Source organism: Chiloscyllium plagiosum, chromosome 34 (assembly GCF_004010195.1).
Source record: "Chiloscyllium plagiosum isolate BGI_BamShark_2017 chromosome 34, ASM401019v2, whole genome shotgun sequence".
Classification (NCBI taxonomy): Eukaryota; Metazoa; Chordata; class Chondrichthyes; order Orectolobiformes; family Hemiscylliidae; genus Chiloscyllium; species Chiloscyllium plagiosum.
Window position 1 is genome coordinate 23834233 of NC_057743.1, and position 24266 is coordinate 23858498.

Below are 24266 nucleotides of genomic sequence, written 5' to 3' on the forward strand. Positions count from 1 at the left end.
AAAAAAAAATAGCAGACCAGAAGCTGGGATACCAAGTGATTCTTTATTTACAAATACTCAGTGTCAAACTTTAAAACAAACATTTCTTATTCAGCATTGATTAGTTGACAGTCTGAGATGGATAAAAAGTGTTGGGGAGGGGGAAGAAAGGGGGCTAAAATAAACATCTTAAAGGGGTCTGCAGACCCTTAACGTTTACCTCTCAAACCCTTATTTTTAAACCCCAAATACTACAGTAAGGCACAGTGCCAATTAACCCATATTACCAAACGTTCATTTGCCCTGATTTAAGGATGCGCAGGAATTCTTCCCATTATGATGCACCTTTACGATGCTCCCGCCTCCGCAGCTGTTTATATACTTTGATTTTTCCAGCTCCAGAAACACTGAAGGAATAATCGGATGTTAAATATGGAACGTCTCCTGTCACTTCAGGCTGAAAAAGGAAATAAAAATAAGTCAGCCTGAGTGGGGAATCTGCCTCACCATCACTTCCCAGTTTCAAGCTGTTCCAAAGTTTCTGCTCCACTGCACTGAAGATGGAATCTTGATTCACTGGCACATAACCCTTGCTCCCCAGTTTACCTCTGTTTCTCTTCAATCACCTCGTGATTCACTGGATCAAAGACCCTGGGCATCTTAACCAGAAACAATAAACTGCCCTTTCCTCAGACATTAGTCACTCCAAAACTTTTCAAGAGTCAAAGAAACTCTGCAGCAGGTCCCACCTAGATTCATACTTGTTTTTTTCCATGATGTATGAAAGTATCTGGAACGTATAGTCCAACATCTCAAGGAAAGTTCTATTCATGCTCACAAAACAGAGATGGCAGAGTCCAGTAATCAAGGGCAAATGCCAGTGCTGTGTATGCTCCCTTTAGCAGCAAACAACAATAGATGCTGGAATCTGTACTGAAAACAAAAAGTGCTGGAAGTCACAGCGGGTCAAGCAGCATCCAAGGAAAGACAGCAAGTTAGCGTTTTGAGTCTAGATGACTCTTCATCATAGCTGACGTGAAGTGTGGAGCGAGTAGCATTTATGCAATAGTGTCGGCCCGGGTGGAGTGCAGGGGGGAAAGAGAAGCTACTGATAGTGCAGATTAAATGATCAGAATTTGTTTTCAGTATGTTTCCATTTGTTGCGATGCTGCAACAATAAAATCCACACACTGGACAGCAATCTTTTGTTTTTGGACTTTAGTTTTCCCTTGTGTACCCTTCTCTGCATTCTCTCCTCCATCTGCAGTTCCTCATACCCATATTTAGGTATCAGCATCACTGTGTTCAGGGATAATTATTGGCCAGGAACCTGGAGAAAAATCCCCTAGACTTGTTCAAATAGTATCCACTCAGTTGAGTGTTAAAGATCACCACATCCTAGCTAAACTAATCCAGTGCAGTCATTGGCATCTATCCGTAATGGGAAAATTGCCTAGGTATGCCCTGTCCCAAAATAAAGTGAAATCCATCCCAGTCAAAAACCAGTACATGCAAGTTGTAATCAAGTAACACTTATTCAACAACACTTGCTCACTGATCCTCAGTTTGGGGTCCACTGGTGAGATGGAATGTTTTCCAGTTGCCTTAATGAATGCAGCTCTCCACCATAAACAGCTTGACACTACTCAGTAGTCCACCTGACTGGCACCCCATCTAGCACTTTTAACATTCACTCCCTCCACCACAGACACACAGTGGCAGCACAGCGTCCCATTTACGAGATGCATTGTCACAACTCACTAAGATTCCTTAAGACAGCAGGTTCCAAACCACAACCTTTCCACCGAGAAGGATAAGCAGATACGTGGTAACTTCATCTCCTGCAAGTTCCCAAGCCTTGGAATATAATTACCATTCCCTCACTGTCAGTGGGCCAAAATCTTGGACCTCCCTCTGTACCAGCACTGAGGGTGAACTCATATCACATGGACTGCAATGGTTCAAGGCAGCAGCTCATAATCATCTTCACAACGACAATTAAGCGTGGGCAATATATGATGATGTTGCCAGCAAATTCATTAAAAAAAACGTCACTGCAAAGATTCATTCACCTCTGCAACAAAATAACTGGATAAAGCAGTGAACTAAATATGTTTACAGCATGTGCAAATCTAGCAAACACTCTTTACAACAACATCTACATGCAATCAAATATGCTATTATCCAGCAATTACCACCAGCCAAATACAACAGCGCACCCATTAACCCTGCAAATGCACCATTACTTATTCAATCACCAAATCTGCCCAAAAACATATCCTCGCAACACTGTCTGCCCAACAGATCCAACCAATTAACACCCCGTTACTGACCCACTAATAAGCAGCACCAGAATCCACAAAATTGACTCCACGGTCCATGAAGAAAATCAATTATGCAATTGTATATAATGCTACTTCTTCAAATCAAAATACTCAGTAACATTTCAGCATTGGTTTCTCAGGCTCCCTCAATAACATGACTATTGCAGCATCAGTGATCATTAATATTACAAGTGAGCTGACTATTCTCTCCATAGTTCAGTAATCATGATAGCTCACATCCCACTTACCTGGTTCCTGAAAAGTGAATGGGGAATAGTGATTGCCCCAATCAGCAAGCAGTTAACCTGCTTTAGCTTGGCCACAGGAACTGGTGTCAGTATATAATACAATCTCTTTTCCAAGTTAATCCCACGTATTATTCCTAGAGAGAGAAGGTTATAAAATTAATCCAAGTATTGAATAGCCAGATATTCTAGAGCAAAGATCAAACACACATGTAGCACAAACCAGCTCAATATCATCCAATTTATTGCATAGAGATCATTAGAGTCTAGCACACACTCATGAAGAGCAAATGAGACACAATCACATAGCTGGACTGTTCTGGAAATAAAATTCCAGCCTTTGGTCAATTTTTGAACTGAGATTTAGAGCCATCCTTGGCAGTTATGTGTACTGGACAGCATCCACTTATATATAGCTTGAAACTGCAAATTCATTTCATGCAAAATTCTTGGCCAAGTGAATGAAAGGAAATATTATTCTCATTGGTTAGAGAAAGATTGGGAAGGCATTGTGTTTATAACAGCATACATTGTAAGAAGTTTGTTTAACAGCTTGTTTCAAATGATATGACCCCTGCCTGTACACCATTCAACAAATCTGAGCAACTAATATAGGTGTGCAGTGCAACACTGGCCTAAGACCAGTGTCAGATGGTCAACTTTGTGGAAAACTTTAAACTCACAAGGTGAGAGTGAAAGACACAGCCTTTGACATTAAGACCACATTTGACTGAGTGTGGCATCAAGGAAACCTAGTAAAACTGAAATCAACAGAAACAGAAGGCAAACTCAAGTGGTTGGAATCACATCTGGCACATAGGAGGATGGTTTTGCTTGTTAGAGGTCAGTCACCTCAGCTCCAGGATATCTTTGCAGGAGTTCCTCAGTGTAGTGTCCTAAGCTCAACCATCTTCAGTTCCTTCAATGACCTTCCCACCATAAGACGTGGGGATGTTTTCCAATGATTGTACAATGTTCAGCGCCATTCGTGTCTCCCTGCTACTGAAACAGTCAGTCAATGTTCAAATGCTTGGACTGATAAGTGCTGAAAATGTGTTGCTGAAAAAGCGCAGCAGGTCAGACAGCATCCAAGGAGCAGGAGAATCGACGTTTCGGACATGAGTCCTTATTCAGGAATCATGCCCGAAACGTCGATTCTCCTGCTCCTTGGATGCTGCCTGACCTGCTGCGCTTTTCCAGCAACACATTTTCAGCTCTGATCTCCAGCATCTGCAGTCCTCACTTTCTCCTTGGACTGATAAGTGGCAGGTAACATTTGCGCCACACAAATATCAGACTATGACCATCACCAATAAGACAATCTAACCACTACTCCTTGACGTTCAATGCTGTTACCATCACCGAATCCCCCACTGTCAATATCCTTGGAGTTACTATTGGACACTCAACTGGAGTTGCCATAAATAATAAGTGGCTACAAGAGCAGGTCAGAAGCTGAGAATACTACAGCAAGTAACTCATCTCCTGACTGCCAAAGCCTGTTCACAATCTACAAAGGCATACGTCAGGAGTGTGATGGAATACTCCACACTTGCCTGGATGGGTAAAGCTTCAATAACACTAAAGAAACTTGACACCATCCTGGACAAAGCAGCCTGCTTGGTTGGCACCATATCCATCACCAATGCTCAGTAGCATTAGCGTTTACAATCTGCAAGATGCACTGCAGAAATTCAAAGATCCTTAGACAATACCTTCCAAATCCAGAACCACTTCCATCTCAAAAGGACAAAAGCAGCAGAAACATGGAAACACCACCACCTGCATGTTCCACTCCAAGTCACTCACCATCCCGACATGGAAACATGGAAACATATCGCCATTTCTTCACTGTCATTGGGCCAATATCCTGGCATTCCTTCCTTAAGATCATTATGAGTCAACCTACAGCATGTGGACTCCAGCAATGCAAGCAAGCAGCTCACTACCACCTTCTCAAGAGCAACTAGGGACAGGCAATAACTGTTGGCCTGCCAGTGACACCCATGTCCCTTGAGTGAATAAATTAAAAAAAAACTTCGGACACTTCTGTTTTCCATCATCAATTCAATTCTCCCAGAGTACTAACATACATTATTCCTCTAATCGCACATTTATTATTTATAGGACCTTGCTGTTGCATTTGACTGCACAATATCAATGACTAGACTTCAAAAGTAATTTGGTGACATGACAACACTATAGACCGTGTAAGCAAGTGACACTTAAGAGTCAGAGATGTACAGCATGGAAACAGACCCTTTGGTCCAATTCGTCCATGCCGACTAGATATCCTAACCTAGTCTAGCCCCACTTGCCAGCATCCGGTCCATATCCCTCCAAATCTGAAAGCAAGTGATTACAGTGTGTAAGAGATACCTGTACCATGGATCTGAAAGCACTCATGAGTACTAAGCTGATGCACAACCGATGGTTATTCTGCACGTCAGCTCTGTAAAACTGCTCAGCTTCTGCCCTGTACGCTGGTGGTAGAGAGAGATTGGGCAGTGAACAACACATTTCTATCCAATAGGATTTGATCTTATACAAGTCTTAGTACTTACCAATACCGAAACAGTCACATATTGGAGGTTTTGGGAGCAACACAGGCCCATCTGCCTGGGAGCAGACAACATCTGGTATTCTGCATAATCCAACTAAACTGGCATTGGCTGCATACAAAATATGGGTAGGAGTTACATCACAATGTAACACATGGAGAGCAACTGCATTAAATGGCACCTGGAAAACAGAAATCAGTTTTTGTTTTAGAAAATGGCCCATTGGCATCCTGTAGCTCCATAGTGCATGCCAAAATCCAATTCTACTTTCATCTGGAATCCAACACTGTCCATCCTTCACAAAACTCACAACAATTCCCAAAACTACCATATAGTACGACACCTAATACTACCATCTAATTAAAGGGAAAACAACTTGAGTAGCCATGTTCAAAACATATTGGCTCCATTGAAGTTTAATTTACTGACTTCTTTATTGAGTAGTAATGCTCCTATCTAGAAAACTACAACTTTATTCTCTCCTCATAATCACATAGATCCCTCAATCACACCAAGCTGCACGACAAAGTATCAAGTCTAGGCCCAACAAGGAAAGTTCAAACAAAATCAGCCATTGACAGATTCTTTTTTAGGAGAGGAGCACTATTGCGAAGCAGCTCTGCCCATCATAAAACACATTATTCTGTCTGCAGATATCAAAAGTCATTTAACTCATACTATTCTGATGAATAGTGAACTAAATTAAATGCAGAAAGTAAATCATCCAAAAGGAGGGGTGGGAGTACATTCGCAAATTATAAGATCCTAAAGGAATCTCTGGAAGGGACCATATAAAATCCTTTTTGGTGTAGTTTACCTTAAATGGAAAGTTCCTCTTGAAATTACATTCAAAACAGTGGGCTCCTTCTAGCCACAACTTATACCGCCTCTTAAACCCACCATTCAAAATTCTCCCCAGGTCAGTACCTAAAAATATCACCAACTTTATTTTCCAAATGAAACTGGCAAATCAATTTGCCAGTGTTCCACTGATTCATGAAACATATGCCCTGTGGTATACTACATCACACAGAGGAAACACTGCATTTGGAGCTCACCTCACCTCTAATTTCAATGCCATGACTTTATGTGCACCATTTTGGATAATATTGTATGTTGATGGATGGCTTGGCTCATCAGAGATAGTGGAGTCTCCAAAATTTAAAATACGTAAAAAAAAAAGGTTTCTTCACAAAGCAGGAGAATTCACCTAGGTTCTCATAAAAAAAAAGCACCCTGTGGTATACTACATCACACAAAGGAAACACCTATGCTATGAACCAGACACTAAACTTTAAAAATTCCAGCTGACAGAAATAACTTGAGATGAATGGCCAAAGGAGTGTGGGTACCTGATAGGGTAGCATGCTGTGCAAAAGCAAATGACACCCAGTGTCTGATGGCTGCAGTTGGCTAAAACAACCCAGAAGAGCCAATTCTCTTAAGATATTGCTGCGGAATCTCCTAAAAAACAAGGCAGTAGAAAGGTTCTGTCAGGAGAGTAAGTTTCAGATTCTTTTTTGCATCTGTAAACACAAATCAACAGTATAGCTGGCAACAGTACACATATGAGAACTGTGAAGCTGAACCCAACAGGAAAGGATGAAGTATTGAGTGTTTTTTTTGTAAGGAGAAGTTAAGTGTGTCTTTTAAGAGTGCCTTTTAAAATTGCATGGTATTTTGATTGAGTAAACATTGTTACCATCATAAGGGAGAGCAAAACTGGAGATCATCAATAACATATCATCTAGAAATCAAAAAGGAAATTCAGAAGCAATTCCAATTTGCTACTACAGGGAGTCATTGAGTGTTCTACTATACAAGCATTTAAAGGGAAATCAGATGAACATATAAGGGAAGAAGGTAACAGAAGGTAATGCTGATAATGAGGAAGGATGGGAGGAAGTTTGAATTGGAGCATAAGCATCAGCAAGGACTGGTGGGTAAGAACTTGGAGATGATGGTGTTCCTATGTACCTGCCTTCCTTGCCTATCTAGGTGATAGAGGTCACAGATTTGGGACTCCTGTCAAAGAAGCCTTGGTGAGTTACCGAAGTGCATCCTGTAGGTAGTATGCACCATTGATACGGTAGTAGAAAGAGTGGATGCTTAAGCAAAATTCTCTGCTTTATTACACACTAGTTGTATTCATCTGTTGGGGTGATTGCTACAATGTAGACACATTAATATGACAAAACAATTGACCCAATTTTATACTTACAAACAGCTTCCATCTCCCCCTCCAGGGAACTCAGATTGAATGTGCATCAACCTATGCCCCCGGAATCCTCCCTGCAGCGTTAAATGATCCTCTTCTTCTACCTCCTCCTCTGATGAGCTCAACTGCATCCTGAAATCTACAGGCTTTTGCTGAATGTGATGCTTTCCCTTAGTTTGCCATCCAGCTGCTGTCTGCACAAACTCTGGTGTGAGGAGTGCAAGATCCTGGTTCCTCTCAGCGCTTCCAAACTGCACCACATGGGTTGGAGCCAAGAGCCGAATCAGATCAACCAAAATTGACAAACCAAATCCTATTAGAAAGAAAAGGGTGCGGTGGGGCACAAAGAAAGTCAGACAGATTTGAAAGGGGCTAAAGTCACAATTATCAGGAGTACCAAACCTCTGTGGAACAAACATTATATAGTCTAGCCTACACCTTAGCCCTCAAAAAAAAGGCTATTTGGGTAGGGCTAGTTTGACTCAACACTTCAATTTTCAACAAAAACATGTTTCTGATAAATTTTCTATGTCATTTCAGAAGAAGGGCATGTGCCCGAAACGTCGAATCTTCTGTTCCCTAGATGCTGCCTGACCTGCTGTGCTGTTCCAGCAATAAAGTTTCAGCATTTCAGAGTATAGCAAAGCCAATAATGTGGTGTGGGATGCAGTAAGATACAATTGCAATTTGTTCACAACTTATAACAATTGATATAATCATTGAATCCCTCGAGTGTGGAAGCAGATTATTCAACCCATCAAATCCATACTGACCTTCCGAAGACTATCCTACCCAGTCCCACCCCTTTCCCTATCCCTACAAACCTGCATTTCCCACGGCTACCTACTTAGCCTGCACATCCCTGTATACTATGGACTATTTCCCATGGTTGATCCACCTAACCTGCTCATCTTTGGACTGTGGAAGGAAACTGGAGGAAATGCACGCAGATACAGGGAGTGTGTGCAAAATCCACACAGACAGTCGCTCAAGGGTAAATCGAATCTGGGGTCCCTGATATGGTGAGGCAGCAGTGTTAAACACTGAGCCACCATGCTGCCCCATAATGATCGAAGGTGGAACCCTAACACATTAAGGTAATTCAACTTTACATCACAATCCCTTCAGGTTTACAAAAGGGATTAATTGGAGGGCTAATATTTCCTTTAAATCTATAACCAAAACTTATATCAATATTAAATGTAACAACACCTAACAAAATGAACAAAAGCAGTACACTGCAACATTATGAAAAGATGTTCATACATAATGAGGAAGGATGGGAGGAAGTTTGAATTGGAGCATAAACATCTGCAAGGACTGGTGGGTAAGAACTTGGAGATGATGGCATTCCTATGTACCTGCCTTCCTTGCCTATCTAGGTGATAGAGGTCACAGGTTTGGCAGCTCCTGTCAAAGAAGACTTGGTGAGTTACCGAAGTGCATCCTGTAGGTAGCATGCATTATATATTTATTTATCAATACACTCTGGATAAATTAGCAAAAATTAATAGTGGAGGTTTACTGTATTATCATGATCTCCAATGTCTGAGTAGTCTGTCGAGGGTGTGAGTGAGAAGGACCTCTGCTGGTACATTTTATTTAAGGCAAGGTTTCATTGCTATTTAATAATTTATGCTCTAAATAAAGTATAACAGCAATGTGTATAACCCCTACATTATAATTCCATTACTTAGTGTGTGTTTTTACATTGATCATGTAGACCTCTTGATCAACTGGAAAGTTTGATTTGACATGTCTGGCCCCATATGTGCCAGTTAACAAACTGTTTGCTGCATTTAAATTGTAAAATGGAGATAGAGGGGTCCATAGAGTCCCGGAGCTGTGCAGCATGGAAACAGACCCTTCGGTCCAACTTGTCCATGCTGACCAGATACCCTAAATTAATCTAGTCCCCGCTGTCAGCATTTAGCCATATCCCTCTAAACCCTTCCTATTCATGTACCCATCCAGATGCCTTTTAAATATTGTAATTGTACCAGTCTTCACCACTTCCTTTGGAAGCTCATTACACACAAGGACCATAACTTTGTGTAAAAGTTATCCCTTACATCCCCTTTAAATCTTTCCCCTCTCACTTTAAACCTATGCCACCTAATCTTGGACTCTGATCACCTGGAGAGTACCTGAATACCTTGGCTATTCATCCAATCCATGCCCCTCATGATTTTATAAACTTCTAAGGTCACCCCTCAGCTTCCGACACTCCAGGGAAAATAACCCCAACGTATTCAGCCTCTCCCTATAGCTCAAACATTCCAACTCTGGCATCATTCTTGTAAATCTTGTCTGAACCATTTCAAGTTTCACAACATCCTTCCTATAGCAAAGAGACCAGAATTGAACACAGTATTCCAAAAGTGGCCCAACCAATGTCCGTACAATCTCAACATGGCCTCCCAACTCTGATATTAAATATACTGATCAATGAAGGCAAGCATTCCAAACACCTTCACTATCCCATCTACCTGTGGCTCTACCTTCAAGAAACTCTGAACCAATACTCCAAGGTCTCTGTTCAGCAACATTCCCCAGGGCCTTACCATTATGTGTATATGTTTTGCCCTGATTTGCCTTTCCAAAGGGCAGCACCTCACACTTATTAGTTCATCAATAAGAAATACCAACAACAGCAAGAATGTAGGACCTAATGAAAGATATGAGAAACTTTTCAACCTTCCTGACAGTATGCTTAAGAGGGTTAATCATTCATGTCTATGGTAATATCTATGGGCTGTACCATTTTCTAAATATAGGTAGTTAACCAGCATAAACAGGGGCTGCTAATTGGTGGGGACTCTGCCAAAAATAATTCAATCATGCAATTGTCATAAAACAAATTAAAATTCCCAGTCAGCATAACATTAACCCTCAAATCATTACTGGGACCAATTACAACAGAAGGTTTAGGTAATTAGCTGTGATGTCAAGGGATGCACAATTCACTGCTTCTATAGCCTCTCCCCAAAAAGAAAAACAGTGCAGGAGAGGAACAAAAGAGAAGCTTATTTAGTCATATGGACAGAACAAAAAGAGCAAGGTAGAAGATTATGAGTAGTAGAGATGGTATGGTGGGAAACAACTTCTGCATCAATAATGTCCACTTTATGAGACAATGAGGACACTAGCAGAAAAACAGGCATTTTTAATACAATCACTGTTAATATCACACATCACTTAATATAATACCTTCCAGAACATTCATGTCTCAAAGCATATCATAGAACGGCTATAAAACAAAATTTGACACTGAGCCACCCAAGTATATGACCATAAGCTCGATCAAAGAAGTTACTTTCAAGATCCACCTTAAAGGAAGAGAGAAAAAAAAGAAGAAAATGGACAGAGATATTAGGAGGGAATTCTAGAGCTTAGGTCCTTGGCTGCTGAAGGTACACAGTCACCAATGGTGAAGTCATTTAATAAAACTGGAATCTCTGCATGCACCAGCATCCTTCAGGAGGATGAGAGACAAAATTACATACAAAAAAATAGTAAAGTTTATGAACTTTAATCTTACCTTTGATCCAGCCCAAAGTGTTTATGACCAAAGGTGTTTCCTTCCTGTAACCAGCATATAGATATTTTGCAATTTCTAGGTATCGATCCAAATCCCGCTCACAGGACACATCACCATAATACACCATTTTACGGGGCTCACACTGATGCATGTAAGGTGGGCCTGTTAAGGGGACAGAACAAAACAGAATATACAAGTACAGAACACAAGAAGCGGCAGTGTTGAAGATTTTTGTTGTTAATGGCTATCTTAACCAAATCAAAAACTAAAATGGAGGTAGAGGATATATTCTGTTGCTTACTTTTGCAGCTGTTGAAAATAATTGGGAAATACATTTTACTCTCATCAGCTCCACATTACCTATTTATTTGCTGCAAGATTCTAGAGTAGAAAATTGTTATTAGTCCAGAGTTCTACAGATATGAATGACACCAAGCCAATAAATAACAAAATGCCTTTCCTTACTGAATTCCAGTTAGCCCACTCTGTTTGATATCAACTGACACAATTGATACACAGGACTTACAAAAAATCACGCTTACTTAGCCTGAACATCGGTTCTTGATTCAGTTTTCTTCTTCTCTCTCCCTCCTGCCAGTCTTTCCAATAACCTTGTATAAGGTTATTCTCCCCATGTCTGCGTGGGTTTCCTCCAGGTGCTCCGGTTTCCTCCCATAGTCCAAAGATGTGCAGGTCAGGTGAATTGGCCATGTTAAATTGCCCATAGCGTTAGGGAAATGCGACTTGGTAGTTTACTCTTTGGAGGGTCGGTGTGGACTTGTTGGGCCGAAGGGCCTGTTTCCATACTGTAGGGAATCTAATCTAAACTTTTAAGCCATCCAGCATTTATATGCCTTTCCTTCCTCACGTTCCTTGAGACCTTCCCTCCATACCATCCTAATGGTTCTCCTTTTCCAAAGTAGTGGTCTGCCTGGGGTCTCTGCCTTTTCGCTACTAAATTCAGCAAATATCTTTGTTTATTAAATCACCTCAGCATTTGCCATTTGTTACTTCTTCAACCCCCCCAGTTGCCCCTCTTCTTTCTCCTCCAAGTTCATTTCAGAGTCATTTAGCAAGCTGATCTCCTCTTTCCAGAAGCTCCAAGTCTCTCATTCATATAAAACATCATTCCAAATCTAGCTGTTAAGTTGTTTCTTGTTTTTGTAAAATTTTCCCAAAACAACTGAATTTTTACACCTGCTCTAGCTCTTCTCCTTCCATGAATATCAGAAATATTTCTTGACAATTTTGACATATGCACTTTGCTTTTGCAAACAATCAGTGCAAACCACTGGTGGCTCAGTGGTTAGCACTGTTGCCTCACAGTGCCAGGTTTGATCCCACCCTCAGGTGACTGTCGGTGTGGAGTTTGCATGTTCTCCCCATGTCTACGTGGGTTTCTGCAGGGTGCTCCGGTTTCCCCCCTCAGTTCAAAGATGTGTAGTTTAGGTGGATTGGCTAAGCTGAATTGCCCAGTATCCAGGGATGTGCAGGCTAGGAGGATTAGCCATTATAAATGTAGCATTATATGGTAAGGAGGTGGGTCTGGGCGGTATAATCTGAGGGTGGGTGCAGACTCTGAGCCTTCTTCAATGCTGTAGGTATTCTATCCTATCATCCAAGGCGTTCATTTTTCTTTTAGATCATGCCTAATGTTATTAGTGCATTAGCTTTTGTAATTTATTTTCTGCAGTTTGTACAAATGTTTTATCATGTGTAAACCCACTCCAGTATTAACAAAAAAATTTCAGTCTTCAAAAACTTGTTTAATCTTTGCTTCAAAAACTTGGTGATAAACAATACCCTTGATGAATTTCTCTTCCAATTACACATTGTGCTGACTCCCTATTGGCTACTCATGATTGCTTATCTCACGTATACATATTTTTTAAGAATCGCCCATGCTGTATAATGCTACAACTCTATCATCTGTTTTGTTTGCTCCAGTGTCATTTAGCATTGTTAAGAGTTTCATCCAGTCAACCCAAATGAATGTTTTTCAAAATCCAAAAATCAAATGTTGTGTCTTATGTTTAATTAACCTGACTGTCTATGTTTTGAAGGTTGTGTAGTGAAATATAACAAAGATTAAGTGGGAAGGCAAAGAATTACATTGGAGGCAACCAGTTTGGATTTCAGAGAGGAACAGAGATGAGGGAAGCAATCGGTATTAAAAGATTGAGTTAATAAATAGAGTTTAGGCAGGAAATGTGTGTTGGTTTAACAAAGAGCATATCAAAAATAAATAGATACATGTGTACACGTACAAAAATCTTCTGGACAAGCAGATTTATTGGAGCAAGCTGGGGCTGCACCAGAATGGAGGGGCAGGGATTTGCATCTTTTAACCCATCTCGCCCCTCTATGTGCACATCATAACGATAATGATATATCATGAAACAAAAACAGAAACTGCTGACAAAACCTAGGTCTGGAGGCATCTGTGGGGAGAAAGCAGCGTTAACAATTTGAGTCCAGTGACTCTTAAGTGAACTGCAGTTTCAGGTCTGCAACACCTGCAGCTCTTTGTTGTATTTTAGTAGGCTGGGATTTAATTGAACGGCTTGTCTCAGAAAGATAAAGGATAAAATTAGGAGATGTGAATTAGTTTTCCATAACCTAAAACCTGAAAAGAAAATTAGGCTCTCAACGGTTGCAATGAGTGTGTTTGGTTTTAGAGTCACTCCTTCCCTTCAAGTGTAACCTTGTTATGCGCTATTTGTGATGGAGAACACTAACACTTTGATTTATAGCCTGTACACCTATCTCAATACTACTTAATAGACTACTTACTGAGAACTGGTTCAGTCACCAAGTGTAATGCCATGCAGCCAGGGGGGCTGAACTCCGTCTGACCCAAGTCAAGTTCCAGAAACTCCACACATGGAATACTACGCCGGGAGAGAGAGCATTTATTTCTATTAGGCACTTCACAGATCAAATTCAAATCTTCACATTGATAAAATCATAAAAGGAACACAGCTTTCTGGATTTTAAAGGTAGGCATAGACTACCAGAATAAGTAATGATAAGTCTATGGAAAAACTTGTTTAAGCCATAGTTGCCCAAGTCTATTTGCAATTCCGGATACCTTGTTATAGAATCAGAGTTTCTACAGCAGCGAAGGTGGCCATTTGATTTGTCATGCCTATTTCAACTCTCCGTAGGATCACTTTACTTTGGGTCACTTTCTTCCCATTCACCATGGCACTTCACAATCTTTCTTTTCAGATAACAATGCAATTCCGTCCTGAATGTCTTAACTGAAACTGCCTCCATTACATGCCAGATCCTAACTGAATGAAAACCTTTTTCATTTTGCCATTGTTTCTTTTACCAAATGTGTCCCCTTGGTTTTGATTCTTCCACCAATGAGAATACTTTTCTCCTTGCATCTACTTTGTCCAGAGCCCTTATGGTTTTGAAGGCCTCTATCAAATTTTCTGTCAAAGTTCTCTCTCCAAGGAAAACTGCCCCTACTTCTCCAAATGTCTCTACAGAACTCAATATTCACATCCCTGGGCTGTACCAGTGGATCTTTTCTGCATTCTCTATAATGCTGTCACATTTTTATGGAGGCTGAACTAGTGTTCTGTACAGGTTTAATATAATTTCCTTTTTATGTTTTAAGCCGTAATAATAAAGTTCTCTCAACCTGCCCTGTCATTTTCTCAATTTATGCATGCATTCACAGGTCGCCATGGTCTAGAACTGTACTATTCATTTTATAATATCTCTGAGTTTCCTATCAAATATATCAGTTTGTACATCCCTACGTTAAGTTTAATCTGCCACTTGCCTATCTATTCCATTAGCCTGTTTACATCTTTTAAAGTTCTACACCATCCTCCACATGCTTCACTATGCTTCGAAGTTCATATTATGTTTTGAAATTGTGTCCCTTGAACCAAGGTCTGGATTATTAATATATTTCAACAAGAGCAAGATTCCAAACACAAACCTTATACAACTTCAATACAAACTTTCCTCCAATTCAAAAAATATATTATTTAATTAATACACTCTGGTTCCTGAAATTCAGCCAATTTTGTACCAGTGTTGCTATTGTACATTTTATTTCATGAGTTGCAATTTATACATGTCTGTGGAGCGGCTTTTGTAACATCAACAGCACGACACCATTTAAAAAACTCCAGCAAGGTTTTTTTCCTCAACAAATCTGCGACAGCTTTCTTCAGCTAACCGACATTTGCCTAAGTCACTATTCATTTGCCTGAAATGAATGTTTCTTGAAACTTCCCCTCCACCAAGGTAAAACCGGCCTGTAATTGTTGGGCTGATCATCAACAAGTGCAAATCTTCAACATTCTTAAAGAGAGCACACTACAGCCATAACAAAGTGTACCTCTCCAGGATTATGCCTTGATGGGAAATTTAAATTGCAATTAGACTTGAGACATTAGACCTACATTCACAGGAGCAGAGGAAGTTGAATACAGTTTTACAAGTTATTAAAGTATAACGTTTTTGATATGTTGAACAGGGAATGTACAGCTGCATTCAATTTAAGTAGCCCCAAATAGAGTAGCTTCTTCACCAGAACTTGTAAAAAAAACTGCTTATTTATGTGTTTTGAATATTACCTCTGCAGTTGGAAACCAGATGTAAAAGTTTTGCATAATTTCTTGCAATGGTGGAATAGGCTGTTTCCTATTCTCTAGAACTTTTGGATTCGGTTTTGGATCCTCCTTTCTATCTTGGGGATGTGCTCCTCCTACTGGTGACCAACAGACCCAAACCAAGCACTCTGCAAGGTCCACAACAGTGACAGCTCCAGAGGAATGGCTCAGTGTCACTTGCATGCTCGCTTGATCCAGGTGGCCGACCAGCAGTTTGGCAGCTTCAATGCTGATCAACACCATCTCATTCCAGATCTTCCAGGCCCTTCAATTTGCCAAAAGGCTATAAATGTGATGGTGAGGCAGAGTGCTATGAGGATAGTGCAGGTTAGCACCCCACTACTCAAAGCACAGCTACTGACTCCTCCACTAGATGGGAGCTGTCAGGTTTCCAGGAATGTACCCACCACTTAAAATAGGGTACTCCTGTAGTCACTCTAGTGCAGATGTCAGTGATGAGGAACCATCAATTTAAGCACTAAGAAAATAAGGAGATAAATTAGAAAAATGATTTTTACAATCAAAGGTTTAGTTGGAATATTGAATGCAATGCCCTCAAAAGCGGTTGTGGCAGATACAACTACATCTTCAATGGAAATTTGATAAATATTTGAAAAAGATCAAAATCACCAGGAAAGAGACAGCAATGGTATTCATTTGAGAAGTACAGGAGTGTTGAGGAACGGAATTAAATTTGTATTGCTGTATTGAGCCCACTCAGGTATGAATAGTCTCCTCTGCTGGAAAATTCTATGCAATGCCTCAGTTCTCAGGTGCACTTTCTGCCAATAACCACTAAATGGTGAACTGAGGTAAGAATCCTGGCTCGTGTTACCAGGATTCAAAGTCAGCCACAGCTCATTATCGACTGCCCCAATTAACTGTTCAGGAAACTGCTGCTGTGTGCTTCACCTCCAGATCCCCAAACACTCAGGCCTTTAACCATCAACAACAATTCAACATGAGACAAAGCACCAACTTTTGCTAGTCCTGTTACAGTTAGTAATGTAACACCAAATCTTCATATTCAACTTTAGACAGTTTTCACTAGCCATTGCGAGAGTAATACCAGAACTCTCAGGATTTTGAAACTTACTGATTTAGAAATGAATTCAGGAGATATCTGCAGAAGGTTGATTTTCCGAAATTCTTTCCTCCACATACCAGGATAATAGGAAATCCATCATCATCTTCTGCAAGAAAACAAAAATATCCACAGAGACGCACAATTTCATAAAGAATTATTGTATTAATACCATATTTAACCCTCCCCAACTCATGCAGCAATCACCAGTCTACACACATCACCTCCAATGTCTGGTTCACTAAGACAATTCACCAGACCAGTGCAAACATAATGGGATTTGCTGACCATTTCTAAAGTTTGTTCACTGATTTGTAAAAAATAATCACTAATGTTCTTCTGGAATTAAAAAAATTACATACAATAGCAAATAGACAATGCAATGGACAAAGGCATGATCAAGAAAAAAACAGTGGTTTATATGCATTTTGTAACGTAACATATCAGCCTATTACCAACAACTCACCACATGTTTTTAGAAGTTCCTGCACAGTGGCTATGCAGCTCTCCGACATAGTTATCCCTTGATCATCAGGGAGGGGAATGACTCCAATAGACGTCAAAGCTGAGCATTCAAGGAATGCATGTTTTCGAGAATTCATCTTCTTCTGAAAGGGAGAATCAAAACCAAAATTAACTTAATCATAAAGCCTGCATTAGAAATAAAAGTATGCAGACAGATGGGCTATAATAGGGGTTATTATATTGCCACTGACAAAAATAATTACAAGTCTAAAGAACTCAGGAGTCTTCAGTTGGTAAATAAGAAAAAATGGGATTCAACGGAAGGAGGAAAAATCGAGTGGGAAATTTTTGGTTTGCAGGCTCAGCCTTCCCAGCCAAAGACTCTATTCTGCATAGCCTGTCCTTCATCCTGACGTCTTAACCAGCCCAATTACCTCCTAACCTGTCGGCAATAAAATACTAATCACTGTCTGAATAAATAGATAACATGGTTCACTGCAGTTTTAGTAAATTCCTGATGCAGTACCCAGAACTGCCCACAGTTTCTAAAGGATCCTTAACTCATTTCAAAATTCCAGCACAATCTTTGGGCACTTGCATCAACTGCTTTCGCTGAGGATTGGATTTTGAAAAAGATTACTTCATTATTTGCAACACTACAAAAAAATTACTCTTAATCCAGACAATCAGAGAGTCATTGATATTGTATGATTTTATTCAGTGCTCCTGATGTATATTTTTATGGCTAACATGCAATAGTTTATATTCTACTTTACAGAAGTAACTGAAGTCCAAAAATACGTCTTCAGCTGGAGCATTCTTTGGGAAACCTTGAATGACTTCAGATGTGTGATTTATGAATCTCTATAAATGAAAGTTATTTCTTTGTTTGACTAAAAACAGACCTAATTTAAATGTAGATCTCCTGTTCCTTGGATGCTGCCTGACCTGCTGCACTTTTCCAGCAACACATTTTCAGCTAATTTACTATTTGCCAACCAACTTCACATCTAATCTAAAAACCTCTAAATCTTTTGTCGTAGTTATTTCCAATCAACCTTTTCAGATTTGGTATGACTTTCTGAGACAGTGGGATTTGAACCTGGACCATCTGACCCAGAGGTAGGGACACTACCACACAGCCATAAACGCCTAACACGTGTATTCTATCTAATTAGGTCCCTTTTTAAGAGACATCAGCTATGTAGGAATTGAACCTGTATTGCTGGTGCCACTCTGTATTGCTAACCAATCCAGTCTGTTTAGATTAACTTTTTTTTGATGACTGGATACTTTCTTCACCACTTTGCCCAGCAGGATCAAAGCACACATGGTACGTACCAGAAACTGAACATGTTGCAGAACTACAGGTAGATTAGATTAGATACCCTACAGTGCGAAAACAGGTCCTTCAGCCCAACAAGTCCACTTCAACTCTCTGAAGAGTAACCCATCCAGACCCACTATGGGCAATTTAGCATGGCCAATTCACCTGACCTGCACATCTTTGGACTGTGGAAGGAAACACACCCAACAAAGCACATGTTATGAACATACACTTGCAATACTGGAACCTACCACAAAATCCAAAAAGTATTTTCATTTTAAGCCTCTAAATCTCATGAATAACTTACTGAATATGAAGTAAAGACGTCCCTGTATTCTGGGAAGCTGGAGAGATAAACCATGCTTGGGGTGTCAAGATGCTCCAAGAGCAGAACCGAGCACGAAGAGGTCACTTCTTTTATCAAATTGTGTCTTGATGCTGCAATGAAGAGCCACAGAAATTACAAGTGTCATTTAAACCTAGAAATCTCTCTCATCTAAATTTCCAAATGCAGGTATAGTACATATTACAAACATACAATCAAAACATTAACATTGCACGACATATAGAGTATGGAAGGCACATTTTAAAATTTTTAGACGACACAAAGCTTCAAGTCACAGTTATCAAACAGGAGGATGATTACAGAATTCAGTAGAACACATACAGGCTGGTGGATCAAGCAGCCACATGAAAAACAAAGTTTCAGTCAGAAGTGAGAAATTGTACATTTTGGTTGCAAGAGGCAAGCAATCTAAATTAGTAGCTACAATGCTAAATGGAATGCATAAACAGAGAAGCCTGTGGACAGAGCACACAAACCATTTAAGATGGCAGGGCAGGCTGAGAAAACGATTTGAAAAAATCTGAGCTCTCTAAATAGAAGCATAAAGTGCCGAAGTAAGGATGTTAGAGTAAACATTTGTGAAACACTGATGCTTCCACAACAGGATTGTTGGTTTCAATTCTGGACACTACCCTATGGAAACATGTGGAAACCTTAAAGAAGGTGCTGAAAAAAATACTAGATTGGTTCAAAGGATGAGGGACCTAATTATGTTGATAGTTTTGAGAAACGAGGGTAGTCCTACTTAGAGCAAATGAGGTGGTATGAAAACTTGATAAAGATATTTAAAGTCATGAGGGGTCAAATACAGTCACCAAATTGGGGGTCAAGGGAACACAAAGTTTGGAGGGGGAACACTTTCTAAGGAGTTAACAGAATACTCTAGAGTAAGTGGAACAAAAATTTTTTAAAAAGAGTAAAAAGAAAGTAATGAGCAAGCCGCCACTTCCTTTGCATAACAAAAATTAGTCAGCTACTTCTACGAGACAAGCTGTCCATCCCAGTCCACAGCTTCCAAATATATAGCTGCCTTCATGGTAATGGGTGCCTTAACAGCCAAGGATTTCAGTTGCATTTAGTTTTGGTGAGAAATGCAGGAAGGAAGATCAGCTGTTATGAAACCAGGGGTCATTCAATTTGAGAAACAATTATAAATGATCCCTCACCTACTGAGCAATTGTAACATTTTCTGTTTACCTGTACATTACCTTGTTTCTGGTTTGATTTGTGCAATTGTGAAAAAGCTGTCAATTTGACCTAAATCTTTCACCACATTCAATAATAGAAACTCTGAAAATTTAAACAGTAAACTGGGATGGATTTTAACAGGTTTGTAAAATATTCCAAGAATATTACAGTATTCACTTTAACATACAAAAATTGCAGCCAATTTTTTAAAATGAAGAATTAACATAGTGACCTGTCTTGAGCGTGCTAAATGGCTAAGTATGGTTTTTGATACTGCTCAGATCACTAGATATTTGTCTTGAAAGTGATTTGTGAACTGACTACTTGTTAATGGCATGCAATCCCAATCTTTACATACTGCAGTTCACATGGAATTCAATACAATGTTAGTGGAACTATATTTATTCTTTACCTCTGGTTGTCTGGTATATCTCAAAGTTTACATTAATGAAGTTGTCTTTAAATTACTACTGTAACCATGTTCTAGTAGTTCTACATTATGAGTAGCACCCATGCTGTAATTTAGTTGGGGGTCTATGATAACTAATTCATTTGAAAAGGGGTCGTTAAACCAAAAAAGGTTTTGTCAATCATTGGTCTAGACATTATACTGTTCTACTGTGTATACACCAACCAAGAACATAGACTGGTTCTTTTGCCAACCACTTTCAAAAACATGGGTAAAAATACTGTTTCATGCAGCAAGCAGTTATGATTTTTTGGGCTGTGCATGCCAGGATGCTGGAGAGTTTCAATCATGGTTTTCAAGGGCAATGAGGTAAGCATTTGAAAGGAGAGATTTGCAAGGAAATAGCGCTAATGGCGTCAGGGTGGGGTTGAAGAACAGCAAGACTACCTCAGTTACCTTGCAAAGCACCACTGAATTCAATGGACCAAATGGCCATCATCTACACCACACCCATTCTAGGATCTTGTGGCCATTAAACATTCAGAGTAAACATAGCTCAGGTTAGATTTGGGTAAAGCTTCATCCACACTGACTTTTTATGCTGTAGCCATTCAACTGAACCATTTTATCTGCAGAGGCAACTCAGGTTAGTCCCATTTGCCCAAATATTCCGCAGGGGGCTATAAATTATTCTTCAGGTAATTATCCAACATCACTTTGAAATTCATGAATGAATCTGCCTTCACCATCAGGTAGTGCATTTCAGATCCCAAGTACTCATTGGCTATTTGGTTTTTCCTGGTCATCAACAACCCTTAACCTTCCAGCAGCAGCCAAATGTCATTTACAGATGAGTTTCAAACTTTCACATTGACGATGTTTCCAAAGATCTGGAAAGCCCAGCTGTAACTTTTAGCTTATGTCCCCAAGAATGAAACTCGCCAAACAGCAGAAGCATCTTTTGTTCTCTACTCAATTTGTTCCCTGTAATATATTAAACTGTGATCAAATCATCCCTTAACTGTCTCAATTCCAGAGAACACAACTCCAGTTTGTCTCATCTTTCCTTGAAATGTAACCTTCGAGTTAAATATATCATGTCAGTAAATCTACACCTGCACTCCCTCCAAATCAAAGATTCCTTCTTAACATATGGTACTCACATAACTCCAGGATATTTTTTTAATTGCTGAAATGTACTTCTAGCCCCTTGTATCCAGAATATCTGATCGATAGTCATCTGCTGTGTCTAACATTTCAGCATGTGAAAAATACAATGTTTTATCCTTTACATTAAACATGGATGATATCACACTTGCCTTCAATAAAATACATTTCCCAGTTTTACCCATTTGCTTAATCTATTAATACCTCTAATTGCGTGTCTCAATCTAAAAGTATTAAAATAGGCAGCTTTAACAGAATGAGAAGGGTAACCCAATTTGCCCTGATGTTGACTGGTCAGTATCCATTAATAAATGCTATAGCCATTACTCCAGTTATCAGCTTCCTGTTACACTGAATAGGTGCAGAGTAGATTTGATATTCCTATTGAACATTCAGTGGCCTGTTTCTCTCCACGAATGCTAAACCCTCACCTGCCGGTACATGCTGCCGGAACACCGCCTTCACCTCCATTTTCATTTCTCGCTTGGTACGGCCTGGTTTACAATGAGGCAGTGCTTCGATGCTCAGGGCAGTGTGTGTCGGTAAGGAGTACAGGCAGTACGCAGGCTGTTCCTGTCCAATTATAAAGCCTAACACTTGGACACTCCCATATAGACAAGTCATGCGACACCTTCCTCGAAACGTCAACTTCTGCAAAAAGAAAAAGCAGCAATTGGGAACACTGAAAGCCACGATAAAAGAATGCCTTCAATTCTGAATGGGGAATCCAAAGTTAGATCGCTTTCCAAATGTCAACACGAGCCCGCACTACAGAAAGGTAACAAAAGGACACTGTACTCCAGTAAGAGTCAGCAGCTACAAGATAATGAGTGGCCTGAATTTCCATGAGTTCAGCAGCTTCATAGGATAGACTACAGCAAAAATACAAATATTTCCTCCTACCTGTGATGGCGACATGAGGACAACAGCCTGCTCATTCCCAATGTTCACTGCAGTGACAGACAGTCTTGTACTGGCTCCAGGGAAAGCAGAATCATCAATGAACTCTTGAGATGATTCATTGCTGAGAATCCCATTAAGGGCAAATGAATCTCTATACAATTCCTGATACTCTGCTTCTCCATTGTCCTCTGTGGCTTGGCAAGCATGTTTTTTCTGAGTCCTGCTTTGTGCATGTGAACCATTAACTGTTCCATCTATACTATAAGGAGCAGATTCAGTATTATTTTCTTCTTCCTCATTTTGTTCTTCATCTTGTTCTGTGGGATTTGACCTTTCAGTCTCATCTCCTTCACACACCTCTTCTGTACTTTCCCAAACTTGAGCATTCTTTGTATTCCGTCTGTGGCGGGATCTCTTCATTCCCCGGCGACAGGGTGCAATCAGACAACAGCCGCGTGACAGCACACTCAGTTGCTTCGGTCCTGACACATCAGTCAACAACAACATGGCCTTGCGTTTCCACCTGCGACGACGAGCTGCTGTGGAAACAGCCTGCTTCAAACACACTGCGCCTGGGTTACTGATCCTCATCTTGTGTTAATCCTCGTACAATCCAGCTGTTTATGCAGGAATTGACATAAAAACAAATCAGTTATTTCTATAACTCAGCTTGAGAGACTCTGACTGATATAATCAAAGAATGTGTTACAGAAACTTAATGAACATTAATCTCCAATTCTGACAACAACCCAGGTGGTGACCCTATCTTATCAGGCAGCTCAAAGCACCAATAACACCCGCTTACACCTTGCAGCATCAACATCGCCCTACATACCCAAAGATTTCCATTAGTTCTAAGCCATCCTGATTACTCTCGAACAAATTCATCTCAACATCAAACAATTCCAATTATAACTAGAAATTTTTTCTCCATTTCAATATGACCCCTCAATCCCTTGTATCTCTGACATAACACCCTCATCACAGTATAACCCATATTACTGCTGTTGTTCCTATAACTCCCCAAGCTCATTAGCTCCCACAGCTGCACTTCAAGGATCCTCCCCACACCGATCCCAACACATTACCTCCTTTCGGTCTTTGACACATTAGTCCATTCTAATACATCTGTGCATCCATTCCCACTGTACACTATCGCTTTCTTAAGCACATCTATGCTAGTCCTTCATGTACCTCTGTACCATCTGGGCACACTTAACCCACACTCTTGGTCACCATGCATCTATCCCGTCCATTTTCCCTCCCTCCTTTCCACCTTTCAACTGTCCTCCGGTTCCTCATTTACACTCATCACATCTTTATCACCCAGTCACCATTTCTTGCTCCTCCACCTCCCTCCTCAACTCACGCTCAAAACCCATCAACATTTACTACCCCCTGTCCTCCCTTCATCCCACCACTTTTCATCTCACTAGTCCTTCACCTCCACCCCGCTTGGGCACACACGTTACTGCCTCTTTATACCTCCCCATTCCCCCAGGCACAGCGCCGTCGGTGAATCCCTCTCTCTTCTAGCCTCCACATGTGAAAGACCCTCCTCCATCTTCGACCCCAGACGGAACGATTTTAATTTCCTATCCGTTACATAGAACGCATAACTAGAACACAGAACATTAACCTTGATCTCTTTCTTTTCCGTACCTCAAACTATCCCCCCTCTCTGCCTCGGCACGTTGTTCATAAGTAATACTCCCGTTCACGTTTCCTCCCTCTTCCACTCCTCAATTATTCCTTTTGACTGGCTCTTGTTGCGAACAAAAATAGAAAGCGCTCCAAAACCAGCCTCCTCCTCCTGGCCTGATCGTACTGGCTCCAGCCCCAGCAGCAACCGAAAGAATGAGTAGCCTC

General features: G+C 40.4%; 1 protein-coding gene across 2 annotated transcripts; it reads right to left on the reverse strand.

Annotated features, from left to right (window-relative positions):
• Positions 1–24: 24 nt before the first annotated feature.
• nol9 (nucleolar protein 9) lies at positions 25–24266 on the reverse strand. 2 transcript variants are annotated; one of them, XM_043675916.1, is made up of 13 exons: positions 24060–24266; positions 22398–23014; positions 21926–22145; positions 18692–18822; positions 17059–17200; positions 16605–16701; positions 13662–13759; positions 10869–11030; positions 7331–7640; positions 6462–6573; positions 5113–5290; positions 2552–2685; positions 25–436 (listed from the first exon to the last, which is right to left on the reverse strand). In XM_043675916.1, the coding sequence occupies exons 2-13, from the start codon at positions 22986–22988 to the stop codon at positions 314–316; spliced, it is 2298 nt and encodes a 765-aa protein (XP_043531851.1). In that variant the 5' UTR covers positions 22989–23014; positions 24060–24266; the 3' UTR covers positions 25–313. The 2 variants fall into 2 exon arrangements, with proteins under 2 accessions (XP_043531851.1, XP_043531852.1); XM_043675917.1 differs by having other exon boundaries at positions 24037–24266.